Source organism: Ursus americanus, chromosome 2, assembly GCF_024610735.1.
Source record: "Ursus americanus isolate L20-20 chromosome 2, mUrsAme1.1.p, whole genome shotgun sequence".
Lineage (NCBI taxonomy): Eukaryota > Metazoa > Chordata > Mammalia > Carnivora > Ursidae > Ursus > Ursus americanus.
In genome coordinates this window covers 38,304,943-38,320,595 of record NC_142128.1, presented here as the reverse complement: position 1 = coordinate 38,320,595, position 15,653 = coordinate 38,304,943, and the positions used below count along the sequence as shown (strand labels likewise).

Genomic DNA, 15,653 nt, shown 5'->3' with positions numbered 1-15,653 from the left:
AGCCACAGGGTCAAGGAGGAGGGCTCCTGAGCTCACAGAAGGTTGCCTCTGCACCCAGGGGGCCACCCGTTCCTCCTCTTCCTTCCTCTGGTTGGGGTAGCACAGGGCTTGCAGAGGTCAGCAGGCCCCAGGCCCTGGGTCTCCTCTTCTTGGGGATGAAGATTGGGGGTCAGCCCATCAGGAAGGGGACCAGACTTGGCAGCATCCAGCCCTGTCTTGGTTCCGGGGCCCTCCATCTGGTGCAGGAGGAGTCAGAGCGGCTGTGGGGGCCTCAGGACCTCCAGGGTGTGGGCTTGCTGGGTCTGGTCTGGGGGCCTGAGGGAAATCGTGCGTGGCTCTCACTGTTCCCTCTTCTCTGTGCAGTATGACAACCTCCTGAGCCAGTTCGGCTGTATGCAGGTGTCCTCGTCCTCCTCCTCCCACTCCCTGTCCGCCTCGGATGCAGGCCTGCCGCAGACGACGGGCAGCAACATCGAGCAGTATATCCACGACCTGGACACTAATTCTTTTGAACTGGACTTAGAGTTCTCCGAAGATGAGAAGAGGTTGTTACTGGAGAAGCAGGCCAGTGGAAACCCTTGGTAAGAATCCGTAGACGTAAGCAGTGCTCCGTTTAGAAGAGCGGAGCGGAGCGTGTGGGAGCCGAGTGGCAGGAGACTGAGAGCACAGGGTGCCCGCCCTTCGTCTCCGCTGCCTGCGGAGGCTCCGCGCCACCTCACACCTCCCTTGCTGCCATTGATGCTTTGGAAATAAGGACCCTTAAAGGGTCCAGCTTGAATTGGGGGTTTGGGGGTGTTGGCTCAGGGATGAGTGGGTTCAAGACCCTCAGGGCTGTAGCCCTTGGGACTCTGTGAGCCAGGCCTTGCTGGCATCTGTGTTCTGACACAAATTTACTACCGACCAGATGACCACCACTCCCAGGTGAGGCATGTGGGGCCTTCCGGAGTTTCTGCTGTTGCAGACCGTCCTTTGCATGTAGGTTCTCCCACTTGCTTAGGTGTTTCTTGTAAGGGGGAGCCCTGGGTTGGCAGGTGGAGTGAGGGCGAGCATGTGTGAGGATGCTCCGTGTCCACAGTGCCTCCCCAGAAGCACTTGGATGCTCTAAAAATGGGCTGATGTGAATTTATATGTGTATTCTGGTTGAAGCAAACATCACTGGCCGTTTGTATTTATCTTTTGAGGTACTTTGTGTACTTTGACTATTTTTCTTCTTGTACGTTTTCCATCTTTTTGCAGTTGACTCAGAGAGCCATGGACATGAAGAGTATTTTTGTTGTATGTTTCACAAACATTTTTCTTCAGTTCATTTTTTCAGTTTTTTGTGTGTATTTTTGTATAGAAGTTCTAAATTCTTACAAAGTCAAACGTGTCTGTGTTTTTATTTTCTGTTTTCCATCTTGGTCATGTGAGAAGAGTGTGTCTACCCTGACACTTTCTTCATGCGTTTTTATGGTTTCACCTTTCACTTGGTTGGAGGGGGGTTCTGGTACGGGGTGAGCGGGGAGGTGTGTTAGCAGAGGAGTGGTGATGGGGAGAAGGCAGGCTGATTGGAGGGCTGGGCTAGGCGAGCCTGAAGGAGTAAGAGGAGGAGGCAGGGTGCAGAGGAGAAGCGGTGGGTGAGGAAGCCAGGATTTCAAACCATTAGAAATTATCGTCTCTAGAAAAAGTACAGTTAGATGTCAGCCAACTGGAGTAACCTACACTTCTGTGGAGTTTACCCTTCCTAAAGCACTGTTGCTTAGGAGTATCCGTGTGTATGGCTGGGAGGAAGGGGCTTTGGTCAGAATGGTGTGAGCACCGCCAGGCCCCGCGCTCCGGGCAGGTGCGTGCGGGGGTCTCTGAGAAGGGCCTGCTGTGATGCAGCTGTGGGGTGACTCCCCAGAAGGCTTGTGTGCCTTGGCCAGGGCCTTCCCTGCAGCCTGGGTTCTGGGCAGGACCGAGGCCTCTTGCCTTCCCTCCAGGTTCAGGCTCTCGGGCTGGTGAGTGTCGAAGCTTGCAGCGTCTCTCGTTTGGCAGGGTGGGATCTGTCAGGACCTGGTTCTTCACAACAGTGGCTCTCGGTGTTCAGCCCGAGGGGCTTGGTAATGACTGTGTGTAGCGTGAAGAGGGCACGTGCTGTCTCCCTCTCGCGCTCTTGTGAGTGTGCGTGCACCTCATCAGAGGCTACGTGCTGGACCGTGATGTCGTTGCTTTGGCGGCTCGTGGACTGTGTGCTTTGTCTGTTTTGAATCTTCTACGGGAGGAGGTTTACGGTACAAATATGTGCAACTTTCGAGATCGGTGAGTTCTCAGTATTTCTGCTGGGCTCTGCGTAGCTGTCTTCAGTTACACCTGCTGTAATTACTGGAACTAGGTGTCACCCGCTAAATCCTTGCTTTGAAGTCCTGAAGTTTTCCTTAGGACCTCAGGGTGCTTTGCTGACTTGTTTTGCAATAAAATTTAAAGATTTCTGAAAAACGTTTCTAAATTTTATCTGAAACTATTGTAGATTTTAGTGATATATTCTAAAACAAAAGGACATTTATAACATTTTTCATATTTAAGTAGGGATCATGGACTCAGAGAGAGAGAACAGATGTGCTTTCTTAGCCCACAGCAGCCCCACCCACATCCCAGGGTGCTGAGGAGGCGGCCCTGCCTGTCAGAGCGCTGCTCTCCTTGCATGGAAGGGAGGGGCCCTCTCCGGAGACACTGGGCGGGACTGTAGATGCGGAGCTCCGCAGGGCCAGGGCTCTCTTCCCCTCACGCGTGCTCGTCAGTGCCTTCCGTCCATGTCTCTGAGCAGAACAGTTTTGAGTACTGCTGGGGGCCGGTGGAGCTGCAGCGCCGGAAGCCGCGTTCAGAGCTGGAGCGATGAAGGAGTGGCTTGCAAGTGTACACGTCAGGAGCTCTTGCAAGCCAATCTTCAGAAGCCACTATGGCATCTTAAAGAGAAGTTACGTCGTCCAGGCTGGAAAAGTGCACTCAACAGCTGGAGCTGGGAGGCCACGGAATGTTGGGCCGTCGACATGGCAGAGTGCCTGCTGGATGACACTCGGGGCGAGGAGTCCCGGCACTACCACGGGCCCTGGCGCGGTAGCTCGCTGGGTTAGAGGCGGCTATGGACAGCAGGTATGAGTCAGCATCCCTCTGGCCGAGTTGTATTTGTTTCTTATGAGTGATCAGTGTCCAGATACTACTTATATTGCAAGATTTGAACCCAGTGTGGGCTTCAAGCCTGTGAGCCCAGATTCACATATTTAGGAAGAGGAAAGCAAACTGCAGTCCACGCACATGGATGAAAACTAGAGGATCACGGTTAATCACACTGAAGTGTTAAATCTCTAGAAGCCGGAAGTCACAGGCCTTTAGGTCTTTCTGGATGTCCCGCAAGGTATCTGCATGTTTCTTAAGCTGAGCAACCTCATCATCCTTCAGCTTCTGGTTGATCACACTGGTCAATCCCCGAGCATTCAGGATACACGGAAGGCTCAGGAAGACTTCCTTCTCAGTGCCATGCATTCCCTTCACCATCATCATCGGACGAATCCTGGCTAGATTTTCATCATGGATTCAGTGAGATCAGCTGTATTTAACCCAATAGTCCAGTTGGTATGTCGTTTTAGCTTGATGACTTCGTAGGCACTTTCAACCACCATCGTATGCACTCCCAGTTCTCACTGTCATCGTCTCTTCCCATTTCTGGATTCAGTTCCTGGGTGGAAGTGCCTGCCACATTCACTCTACTCCACACAGCCACTCTCGAGTCACCATGTTCTCCCAAAATCCAACCATAGCAGCTGCTGGGATGAATGCCAGGTTTTTCAGCCGTAATATAGTGAAATCTTAACAGAATCCAGATTATACCCACTTCCCATCACACAGTGCTCGTGTAGCCCTCTTAGTTTCCACGTCCCATATGTGAGACTATCCACTGGGTTGGAAACCACAGTCCCACCACCACCAGGACCATACTGACTCTCTGAGGGACAGTGAGTTTGAAGACACTGACGTTCTTCTGCACCAGACTGAGCCGGCTCTCTCCTGCTGGGGGGCCCCTGCAGTTCCCACCCCAACCCTAGAATCGGCGGTCATGGAGTAATCTTTATCCACCACAGTTTTAGCCGTCGGAAGAAACAGGCTCCCATGTTGCGGACGCATCATCTCCCCTTTGAGTTTATCTTCCAAAACACGATGGAGCAATGAAGGAGTTTATCTTTGAGTTTATCTTCCAAAACACCCACAAGGACCAGTTCATCAGCCAGAGAGTTTCCCAGAGCATGTATGGCACCCACCAGAGTGATCGTACTGTCGGGAGGTTGCCTGTTCTGCAGTTGCGGTTGGTTTTTCCGCATGAATCGCAGGAAGAAGAGTCGGCTGCGTGCGCCTCCTCAGGCACAGGGTCTCCCCGGGGTGCGTCTCTGGAATCGCACCGCTTGTTCTGGAACAGATCGCATTGCTGACCTGTGCAGCCGTGCTGCAGGAGCGGTGGGGGGTGCAGCTGCGGGGGCAGGTCCTGAGCCGTGGCACCAGGTGTGCACCAGACAGCCATGCACGCACAGGGAGCAAGGAAACCAGCTTCACTTAGGACTAGACGTTAAAAATTACTGGTTTTATTGTAGTCTGAATGAAATGGGAAGCGTGCAGGAAGCCTCTCTGCTCCCAACCCCAGTGTGAGTTCTCGCAAGCAGAGCACTGGTGTTGGGAGCCAGGCCGACTTGCTCTTCGCATGGAAGACCGTGTTCACTTCAGAGTTTATTATGTGGTTATTCAGATTTAGCTGTTTGGCCATTTTTTCTGGAAAAGGAGTGGAATGAGCCTGTCACTTCAAGACAGGCAGGTGCCAGTATTTGTTACCAGTGATAAAATTGAAATTGGGATTTTGGGAAACTTCATCCCTCACTGGAAGTTTGACATCTTCCCAGGACTAAAGACTTATTTTGAGGAGATAGGTCGTGGCAGTAATGAGTTGATTGGCTGATACCGTGGGAGGTGATTTGTCAGCGTTGGGATGATTTCCAGGGCTCAGCAAACCACCACTTTCCAGGTGGGTGCGGGGGGCAGAGCTGTTGAAAGTGCTGGCTACACCGATGAGTTCTAGTGTCTGAGTGTGAGAGGGCCATCGTGGGACTTCGACTCCAGGTGGCAGTGGACCTTGAAGGCACTCCTCTGGTTGAGTTTGGGTGCAGAGGAGAATGCCCATCATTATCTGAAAAGGCTTTTAAAGGCACTGCTCCGTGTTCCAGCTACTTGCCCGACTGAGGCTGGCCCCTTCCTGTGCTCCAGCCTGCACAGCGAGGCACAGCCAAGTGAAGGCCGAAGCAGGTGGGAGCACCCCTCTGTCTTCTCTGAAGCCAGATGTTAAGGAGATTTGCAAAATGTACAGCGGGGTCATGCTTCACATGAATTATCTTTGTTTTGGAAAAATGTTACTTTTGAATAAAAATGTGTTATTTATATTAGTATGAGCTGGTTTTATTTTTGGTTTTTAATGAATTAAATAAGTATTTGAAAACATTTCCGTTTTACTTTCTTCTACGTAAATATCAATGTGTATAACCTCAGTAAAGGAAATCTCTTGGGATCTTCCATCAAGTTGAGGGTATAAAGGGGTCCCAAGAGCTGGCGTTCTAGAGCAGACTGGCCACAATCACATGTTTCTCTGTCAGCTGTGTCAGAGCCCAGTGTGGAGAGCCTTCCTGAGGTGGTCAGAGGAGCCGCATCGGCGCTCCCGTGGGAGTGACTGTGCCCTGCAGTGCCTCAAGCTTGCTTGTGGCCTCAGGCTTGCATCCTCCAAAATGATCTTCTTGGAGTCTGGGGGTTGCTGAGGGGATAGGGTGAGGAGGAGAGAACCCTGGCTTTGGAATCAGGAAGGAGTATCTTGACACCGTCCCCCCTCTTGAAATGACTGTGGGCAAGCCTGCGTGGACATGTGCACAGAGCCGATGGTGAGTGTCGCCTGTGTGTGAAGCAGGGCTGTGGGGAACTGCCTGCTCCCCACACTCTTGAGAGCCTCTGACTCGTGTCTGGTTTTGGCTCTGAGTCTGCAGACAGCGTCTGCCACTTGCCAGCGAGGGAAAGGCGCCTAGTGCGGGGGGTGGGGAGTGCGTTTTCAGGGGAGTGGACGTTGACTTTTTGAAGTAAAGAATCAAAACGATTCCTTTAATAAGTACTTAAACTTTTCAAGGTAGCTCACTAGCAGCCTGTTGTAAGCTAATTGGTGAATGCGTTGCACGATTGGATTGTGGCATTTGTGCTAATAATGGAGCTTCTGAGCCTCTCTGTGTTCTGCCTGGGGTTCATTGCACCCCAGCCACTGGATCCAGTCAGAAGCCGCCCTGGCTTTTACCACCGAGAGGAGCGGGCGAGGCGGGGACCGTGCTTGCCTGCGTGTGACAGGGACCTGGAGCGAGCTGGTATGCGCAGTCGGGCTGGGGTCTGTCAGTGGGGTCCTCACTGCAGGGACGTGGAAGGGGCTTGCCTGCTTCCCTGCAGTGCCAGAATGTTCTGTTGCTGAGCCATTGCTGAGGTTTCAGTTTCACTGGTATAAATAATACTGTTTTGGATGTTGGTGCTTCTGACCTTCATTTTTCTTTACTTCCTGAGGGTAGATTGCTGGGAGTGGGATTATGTCTCAGTATGTCTTTTCCGAATTGCTTTTAAGCCAGTTTTAAGTTCAGGACCACAGGCACCTGCGCTGAGCAGGCGCTCACACGCGCACCCGGGGGCAGCTAGCTCAATTTTGTTTACTTAGAGCCGTTGAGAATTTTGGGGTCACTCCCTCTTTGGGGAATTTCTAGTTTGTATCCTTTGTTCATTTTTTTGTTGAAGCTTGAAGCCTTTCCTGTTGTTCTGCACGTGCTCTGCAGAGCAGCGTTCACCCTGTGGGCTGAGTTTGCTGAAGACTCCAGCCTGCCTCCTGGCTCATGGTTGTGGTCCTATAGTTGGAGGGGCTCTTGTCGTCCTGTGGTCCTGACCGTGGCTAAGACAGGAACTCCTCCCTCCTCTCCTAGCTCCACTTCGGGGCTGCTGGTGAACTGGAATCAGTGTAAACTGTCCGAGAAAAATCTTCCCTCGTTTCTCAAGCTCAGGGAAAACCAGAATCTCTTGTTTGATTTACTATTTTATTCAGTCTCTCGTGTCAGACCACGTGAGTCTGCAAAGACACCGGGAGGCCACTTCTTTCCATACCTGTCAGGCTTCCCTGGTGCTGTGGCGCCATCAGCCCAGGAGCCCGGCTGCCTGCCCCCCCCAAGCCCCCCGCACTAGTACAGTTTAATTCAAGTCTTCCCCTTATGATTAGTTTGTGGTTCTTTACTACACATCCAGTTCTTACACATTAGGGTCTGTTGGTTAGAAGAGGCTTTCTGTTTGATCTGTTTCTGTGCTGCTTTTCAAAAATCTCCTGAATTTTTTTCCTCTTTGTTTCAAGTCTTGGTTTTGTTTGTTGGTTTGGTTTTTAAGTACCTCTGAGAGTGAGGTATTGTACTTTTCGTCATACAGCACTTTTTTCGTTAAAAATCTTTTTAGTTTTCAAAATCCACATGGGGATGTGTCCACTCACATGCAGGCAGGGTCCTTGGGGATGGGCCGTCCGTGAGCTCTGGAGCCGGCCGGGGTCCGCTCGGGTTAGCATAGGCAGGCCTCGGGGCCAGGTGAGCTGGGTGGGAGAACACAGTTCTGCCTGCTCGGCCAGTCTTGCGTGCACTGGGTCCCGTGTGGGTGTGCTCAGATACTAAAGCGGTAAAAGTGTCACCATTTGAGGTGACAGTTGTCTTATGCCTTTCCAAATATAAAATATTGTGTTCTACAGTAGGTCCTCAGATCAGGAATTTCAGTAAAGTCAAAACAAACTGGTAACTATTCACTTTAACCAAAACCAAGAACCTGTGGACGTTAAAACAATCTCTTTTATACTCCTAGGAGTCAGAGTGAAGTATACGTGCTAAAACTGCACATTAAGTCAGAGTTTGAATTTCTAGTTTTCTGTTCCACACTCTTGGCCGTATCTGAGCAGGAGTGCTGTTAACTGAGGTAGAAACACCAGAGAAGATGTTCTTAAACCGAGTCCAGCATGGGTCTTTTCGGGATCTATGATTCTCAGCTGCTCGGTGGTTTCTGAGCACCAGACTGGGGGGGACCCAGCTTGGGAAGGTAGCACGTGGCCAACAGTCTGTGTCCTGAGGCTGACTCTCAGCAGCCTCCACCCTTTCAGGGGCTCTGTGTTCACCCCAGCCTTGTTCACATGAAGGAGGACGGGCGTCCCCTCGCCGCCACCTTTCTGCTGCTGCGCGAGCGCTGCTGAGCCAGAGGTGGGAGCCGGTGATGGTGCTGGCGTGTGTCAGTTCTGATCTGCACCCCGACCAGAAGCTCTAGAGCAGTGGGTGTCTGCATGCTCCGTGACACTTGGGGCCTCCCGAGTTCCTGGAGTGAGTTGGGGCTATGACGGGAGAGGCTTGGGCAAGGCTCGAAGATGCCCTCGGAAGTTCGTTTTGAGTGGAGGAGCTTGGAGAATTTCTGTCCCTGATTCAACGTGAGTGTCTCACTCTTGTTTTCTTCTTTTTATAGGCACCAGTTTGTAGAAAATAACTTAATACTAAAGATGGGTCCCGTAGATAAGCGAAAGGTAAGTCATTCCCGCTGCATCTCCCCGAGCGTCTGTCTCCCCTCAGCTGCGTCCAGGTCTGGCCTTCCGCCCCGGGCTCCGGCTGATCCCTGCTGCACATGCGTCCTTGGTCTTGGTTCCCTTTCTCTGAAAGATCATTTCTAGATTTGACGGCTCAGGAAGGCTTGAGCCACTCAGGGGAAGCTGTTGGAAACCACACAGGAAGGCTGTGGTAAAATAGAAATACAGCCTCTTGATTCTGGCTTGGGACCGGGGTTTTGATATCCTATCAAGTTGTCTCTTACTTCATTAGAATTGTTTTTGAAAATTGTTATTAATTTGTTTTATGGATTAATTAAATGGATTAATTGTGTCAAAAATATCAGATTCCACAAATGCTCTCCCTCTGCAGACGCGGGCCCTTCTGAGTTCAGGCCCCAGGCCTCCTCCGTTCCTGGCCGTGCCGCACAGGCCACAGCAGTGCGGTGCCAGCGGTGGGGAATGTCATCGTCGCCCCCCCCCCCCCCATGAAGCAGAGGGCACGAGGGGCGCCCTGACTGTCCCTGGCAGGCTAGGTGGAGCAGGCTTGGGTTTGCCTGCCAGTGCCGCCGCTCCCCCGTGTGGCAGCGGAGGGAGACACGCCCAGGTGGGGGCTTCGGGATCCAGCTCACGAAGACCAGGCGGGCTGGGCGTTACATTCTGCCTGCCCCTCTTTGACCTGAGAGGCCAGGTCCATGGGGGGAGGCCAGGTCCCAGGAGAGTGGACATGGGGCTGGTGCTGGTCCTGGTGCCCCAGGCTGCTGTGATGGCCCGGCCTCTGAGGCCGCGGTAGGTGCTGCCCACTCCCATTTCTGAGCCCTGACGAGCAGGGTCTTTTCTTTTTGCATCAGGGCTTGTTTGCACGACGACGACAGTTACTGCTCACAGAAGGGCCACACTTGTATTATGTGGATCCTGTCAACAAAGTCCTGAAAGGTGAAATTCCATGGTCACAAGAACTCCGACCAGAGGCCAAGAACTTTAAAACCTTTTTCGTGCACACGGTGAGTTTGTCTGTATGGGCTCTCCTCTGCAGGGCACTTGTCTCCCTTTTCTCGTGTCCCAGGGGCCCTGGCTCCCAGCTGAGCCCTGAGCTGGGCCAGTAGGCCCCCGTGCTTATTTGTCAGGGCGGGAGCGACCTAAGGAAGCTGTCGGTCCTTGCCTACGTGCGTAGTGTCTGCACCTACGCGAAGGGAAAACCCGCCAACTTGCGCGTCTCTGGGGGTGCCCACTGTGGCCGCAGTAGGTGCTGCTCTTGGTGGGACCCCGCAGCATCATTAAACGGTTTCTGTCTCCACAGCCGAACAGGACGTATTACCTGATGGACCCGAGTGGGAACGCTCACAAATGGTGCAAAAAGATCCAGGAGGTGTGGAGACACAGATACCAGAGCCACCCGCAGGCCGCCGTGCAGTGACACGTCCGCGGCTGCTGCACTCGCTGCCAGGACACGTGCCCCGGCGCAGCTCGCTGCCCTCCGGGACGCTTCCAGACCACCTGCCAGCCATCTCAAGGGGGACGCAGACGGCGGAACCTTGCAGCTTTTTTATTTAAAAGAAAAGAAGAAAAAATACCCAACCACACAAAGAACAAAACCAATAACGAAAAGGAATTCAGGGTCGCTTTGCTTGCTCTCTGTGCTCTGCGGAGGCTCCCCAGGCTCCCCTTGCCATGGGGCCCCAGTGCTGTGCACGCCCACCGGATTCCCACCCGGGCGAGTGGCACAGATGCGAGTCACCAGCTCTGCACCACACGCCCTGGTCACCCACCGGCCAGTCCTCCTGTAGCCGAGGGGATGGGGTGTGTGTCTGGGCCCTTGCTGCTCCTAGGTTATCGCAGAACCCATCGGCGGGGGGCCGTGCACGCCTCTGCTGGGGTGGCTTTGATCTCTGTGGGGTGGGAGGGCTCTTGGCTTTGGTCCGTGTGCTCCTTTTCTTGTGTCCTTACTTGATGCCCCCGTGCCCCACCAGGCCCCCTGCTTGCCTTCTCGTATCACTCGGGCTGTGAGCGCTCCATGGCTTGCGTTCGTCGGGCAGGCTCCAGGTGGGAAGTCATGGAGCGGGCTGTCGGGGTGCGTAATGGAGCCACTGCTGAGGTTGGAAGGTGCCAGCAGGCCGTTCAGCTGAACATCCCTCTGAGTGGGGTTGGCCCTGTGCAGCTGGAAAGAGCACTGTGAGAGGTGGGCACCCGGTTGCGCCAGGAGATAGGACTGTGTCCCACTTTGTGCGAGTCCAAGGCAGCAGGGCAGACTGCGCCTGGTGTCTCCCACACGAAAGAGGGCTGCCTGATGGGCTCCTCCTGAGAGTTTGGTCAGAGGGTGGAACGTGCAGGCCCCTTGGAGCAGTTTGCTAGGGCCGAGGGACTCTGGGCACCAGCAGTCTCCCAGCTGTGACACGCACCCTTTTCGTGGTGAGGGAACATTCTTGTAGCCTGACTCCCAGCACATGTCACATCTCCACAGTGGAAGTCTGTAAGCCTTCTCATGCTGTCAGGTCATTTACCCCCTCAGGACGTGGACCTCGCTGGGAAGAAAATGTTGCTCACCTTGCACAAGGGGTAGGAACACCGCACTGGAGCCTGAGTAGCCAGCCTGCTGGCCCCCCTGCTTTCCGCCTGCCTGCCTTCCAGTTTCCACAGGCAGCAAGATGTGGGTACCTGCTGCAAGGGGTCCATGGTTTCCCCACCCTTTGATTTCTTTGCTGCTGCTCCTTGGACAGAGAAAGCCTATGGGCCTGGTGGGGCTGGGAGTTCCTCTCTCCCTGCCCAAGTTGTCCCTTGAGGGCGGTCCGCAGTCCCAGGTGGGAGGGGCAGAGGCACCGCTGAATGCAGGCTGCTCACAGACCCGTCTGGCCGTGCCCGGGGGATGAACAACTTCACAGTTTTCTTTAGACTTTGACGAAGGCAACAGCAGAAGGCTCCCAGAGGAAAGATTCTCCCTGGCGACTCTCTCCCCATTTCCTATCTCGAACAAACCATCCGTCAGCCCATGTTGACAAGTGGTCCAAATCAGGAGAAAAGATGTCTTTCTCCAACGGGTTTAGCGATAAGAGTGGCCCTTGTCAGCCTGGGAGGGAAGCGTGGCTGTGGAGCAGCTGCCGCTAGGCCGTGCAGGGGCTGGACGGGAGCAGAGGTGGGGCCGAGTGTGGGTGGCTTCCATTCGGCTCTTGGGCACTGCTGCGTGAGAGCTGCAAGCGAGTGAGCGAGCGTGCGCGTGCGCCCACGGGGCGGGTGCCAGGGTGTTGGGGGCGTGCCTGCCCCGGGCTGCCTGCGTAGCTCAGGCTCCCCTCTTCCTCCTCCTGGCTTCTGAAAAGGCTCGCCTGTGTTCACGTGCTTCTCAGAAAGTCAGTCTCAGGGGGCCTTCAGGAATGTCATTTCCAGCTTGCTCCCCACGTTGATCTTTGACCTTTCTCATAACACCCGCATCTGTGGGTATGCCGTTCGGAGAGTTGGAGGCTGCTCTGGCACGGCGTTCTTCCTTGCGGCTGGTTACAGGGAAAGGAGCAGGGCTGGCATTTGGCTTTAACAAGAGCACTCGGCTGGGCTGCGTCCCTCCCCCCAGACAGCGCCACTACCTCCTGGGCTTCACCCACCAGCTCCATCGTCACCTCTGAAACCAGAGAAGGGGGTTCAGGGTTCAGCTCGCAGCTGACAGAGTTGAAGTCACTGCCCTTGTCTGAGCCAGTGACAACTGAGCCCTTCTCCCTAGGCCACCGTTCCCCTCTCACTCAGAGCCTTCTTGTCCTTTTTTTTTTTGTTTAAAGGCACATACATGTTCTTTTCCTGCCCTGCACGTCCATGTCTGCTTTCGTTGTATGCAGCTTGTTTTTAGAGCGCCTGTCCCGGGGCAGGTGCCTTGCCTTCTAAGATGTGACATGGCTGTCAGTCGAGTACGTACACAGACATACGTGGAAGTACAAACGATTTATCCACTCTGAGAAAGAAAGTGCCCTGTTGTTGACTAGATGCGGGAGCCAGCCGTGTGTCTTACTGAGTGTGGGCAAGGAGAAGGTGCGGTGCCAAACCACGTGGCCTCACCAGGCATGGAGGAGAGGGGGCAGGGCTGTGGCCTCCACAGGCTCAGGTGGCCCACTGTGCCTCGCCCCTCTCTGGGAACTCCAGGAAGCCAGGTTTGGGTGGGGCAGTTTCCTTCCCTCTTTCTGCAGGCCTGACCAGGACAGTGGGCGCTGGGTCATGGTAGCAGGTGGCCCCGTGGGGTGCACAAAGCCTCACCTGGTACACGGCACTGCACTGCGCCTCCTGTTCGGAATCTTGGCTCTCAGGACTGTGTTACAGACCTGCTTTGCAGAAGAGGCCTCTCATGGCCGTGCCAGAGGTGGCAGGACCCGCACCTTCTCCAGGCCCCTGCTGCCGCTGTGGTATTTGTGGCCGAGGTCCATAGGCACAGACTCACCCAGGGCCAGGTGCCAGGCCAGGGGCTCCAGGTGGTTCTGTACTTTCTTAAAACGTTTGCTTTCTGAGAACATCAACTGTAGGCTTACCACCCAGAAGAGACCACTGTGAAAATTTTGGTGTATCTCTGCCCCCCCCCCCCCAGCCGCCAGTGCACACATCGGTTTGCTTTTTAAACTGAACTGGGAACATGAAACACACACTGTTCTGCATCTAGCTTGTTTCACTCGATAATTTATCTTAGGCATTTCTCCATGTCATAAACAATGATTAAAAACATTGTTTTTAGTGATTGTAGAGCTTAATGGTTATAAATTTTATCATAACTTATCTGACCATTTTCCTTTTATGAAACATTTAGATGGTTTCTGGTTTTTCACTATTTAAATGCTGTGATGAATGTCCTCATAAATCTTTGATTTTGACCCTGGTCTCCTCCCCACCCGTGGTTCCTAGAAGTAGTGTTTTTGGGTCACAGAGAGTTTGTTTGTTTTATAGGTGGTATTAGTCTCTCTCCCTTTGTCTTGACCTGATGCTTAGATGCTCAGAGTTCCAGTACAGAACCTCCTTACTGTGTCCTGCAGATTCTGAACAAATCAGTTCCTGGTAAGGTGTGTGTTCCAAAGAACGCTTTCATAAGCCTGCTCTTTTTTCCCCCACAATGCTAAAATGACATCATTTACTGCAGTCCGTTTGTGACAGTTCTTTCCAAAAGCTCATTTACTGATTTTCATTGACAGAGTCTGGTTAACGCTTGCATGTTGGTTACTTCCCATCCCTGCTGCTGTGGCTTTCAGGCGCTTGATGATGTCTTCAGAAGCTCGTACTCCGCGTCCACAATGGTACTGAATTTGCGTCTGCACAGGCAGCAGAGAGAGAGTGTTGAACTGACCTTGCCACGTGCTAGTGGATGATTTGTAATTAAGTTTGTAGACTCAGAAAATACCCTGGGCCATTTGGAAAGAGACCATGTAGGCAGTTGGGTTTTACAGAAGGTTATTTGCCCCCACGCTGTTCCAACAGTGGCTCTCAGTACGGAGGTCTTCGTTCAGCAGAGTGCAGTGGCCAGGCCTTTTCACTGTAGAGGGTGATTTTCCTGGTCCACACGGTTTCCGGGACTTCTCCCCGTCCTCCCTCACGGTGTTGCAGGTCATCTGGCCATCTTCAAACCCAGACCACCGCATTTGGTTTCATTCCTAATTTCTCCACTTCAGTTTGGGGTCCATTGATTCTGAGGGGAGAGGTGCCGTGCTCAGTGTCACTTGAGTCTGCCAGAGATTTTGGCTGGATTGTGCAGAACTGGACTTCTGCCTTCCTCTGACACCGCAGGTCCCCTGTGCCCTGGCCAGTCCACAGACTGAGGGTGCTCACTCCTCAGACAGAAAGGCTGCCGCTTGCCAGAGTATGATGAAGGTACTGTCCTTAGAGAGGTTGCCATGTACGTTTGTCCACATTGTTTCTTTTCATCCAAAGCTCAAGGGAGCTGATGGTGACTCAGGTGGGTGTGGCCCTTCCCTCAGGCAGCCTGTGTGGCAAGTGCCTTAAATGAGGGGTGCAGGCTGCTGGCTCAAGGTTGCGGACTTGTAAACATCAGGCTGCCTGTGGAGAACTTGTCTGGGGAAGGAGCTGTTCCAGCAAAGAGCAGTTTTATCTGTAGCTCGGACAGCGGTGCTGGGCAGCTCAACTAGCCTACATGTATACCTGAATTTTCCCCAGAACCCACTTCTTCAGTATGAAGAAACACCAAACTGTGTGCAGAGAACTTTTTACAAAAGGCAGACCTTTTTTTAGCGTGTGATCCAGCCTAGTCCCAACCCGTCTGGTAGAATGACGTATGAGTAGGGGTCGTTTTGCTGATAAAAAGCCTCTATCCTTATCAGAAGTTTGATTGGACGTTGACAAAAATAAATTTTTGCAGTGTTTAGAGCTGCTGTAGCTGTTCCTTAACACAAAATAGGATGAATCAGTCGTGTGTGAGCCGTCTTTCAGGTTGGTGGCAGTCAGTCAGGACGTGTGTAAAATTCTCTGCCTGGTCTGTAGCTGTAACTGTGATGTACAGGCAAAGCAAAAATCTAAAACTTACGAAAACAAATAATGCAATGATATTAGGATATACACTTTTGTATTTTTATTCTTCTATAAGGTTATTTGCTGGCTATTGTTGGCCTCTAGTTCAGTCTGTGTTATTTAAAATCTAATATATGAATTATTTGGATTGAATTCATGTTCGGGGCCACCTTGTTGTATGTATTGATGTACAGCCTTGAATGTGAATAATTATTGTAAACTATATTTTACAACTTTTTTTCTGGCTTTATTATATAAATTTTCTATTTGGTCAATGATTTAATCATAATTTAATGAATCTGTTTCTTCTCTTTTTTTCAAATATTTGTGCTTTAGATGTAGTTCCTGGATGATGAATTTTCCACTTATGCTCGGTAGTCTTGTAATAAAAAAGCATGTAGAGTGTAGACGCTCGCTGGCGTAACTCTTCTTTGACCGGGGGGGGGGGGGGGCGGGGGGGCGCGGGCCGGGCACGGTGGCCACCTGCATCCCGGGCCCGGAACCCGGCGTCCGCGCCGCACGCGCTGGGGGCGGAGGCCTGCGAGCCCTTCGA

The 15,653-nt window shown here is 52.7% G+C and overlaps 1 protein-coding gene and 1 pseudogene across 2 annotated transcripts in view; one reads left to right on the top strand and one right to left on the bottom strand.

Annotated features, from left to right (window-relative positions):
- The window catches only part of PDPK1 (3-phosphoinositide dependent protein kinase 1), a 73,812-nt gene extending 58,305 nt beyond the window's left edge, over nt 1–15,507 (top strand). For both annotated transcript variants that reach the window (XM_045784719.2, XM_087853372.1), the window contains exons 11-14: nt 364–581; nt 8,548–8,605; nt 9,475–9,627; nt 9,924–15,507. In XM_045784719.2, the coding sequence (XP_045640675.1) occupies nt 364–581; nt 8,548–8,605; nt 9,475–9,627; nt 9,924–10,040 (546 nt within the window). In that variant the 3' untranslated portion in view covers nt 10,041–15,507. The remainder of the gene's footprint in view (nt 1–363; nt 582–8,547; nt 8,606–9,474; nt 9,628–9,923) is intronic.
- LOC123783819 (L-lactate dehydrogenase B chain-like) lies at nt 3,316–4,164 on the bottom strand (annotated as a pseudogene).
- Nucleotides 15,508–15,653: the final 146 nt, after the last annotated feature.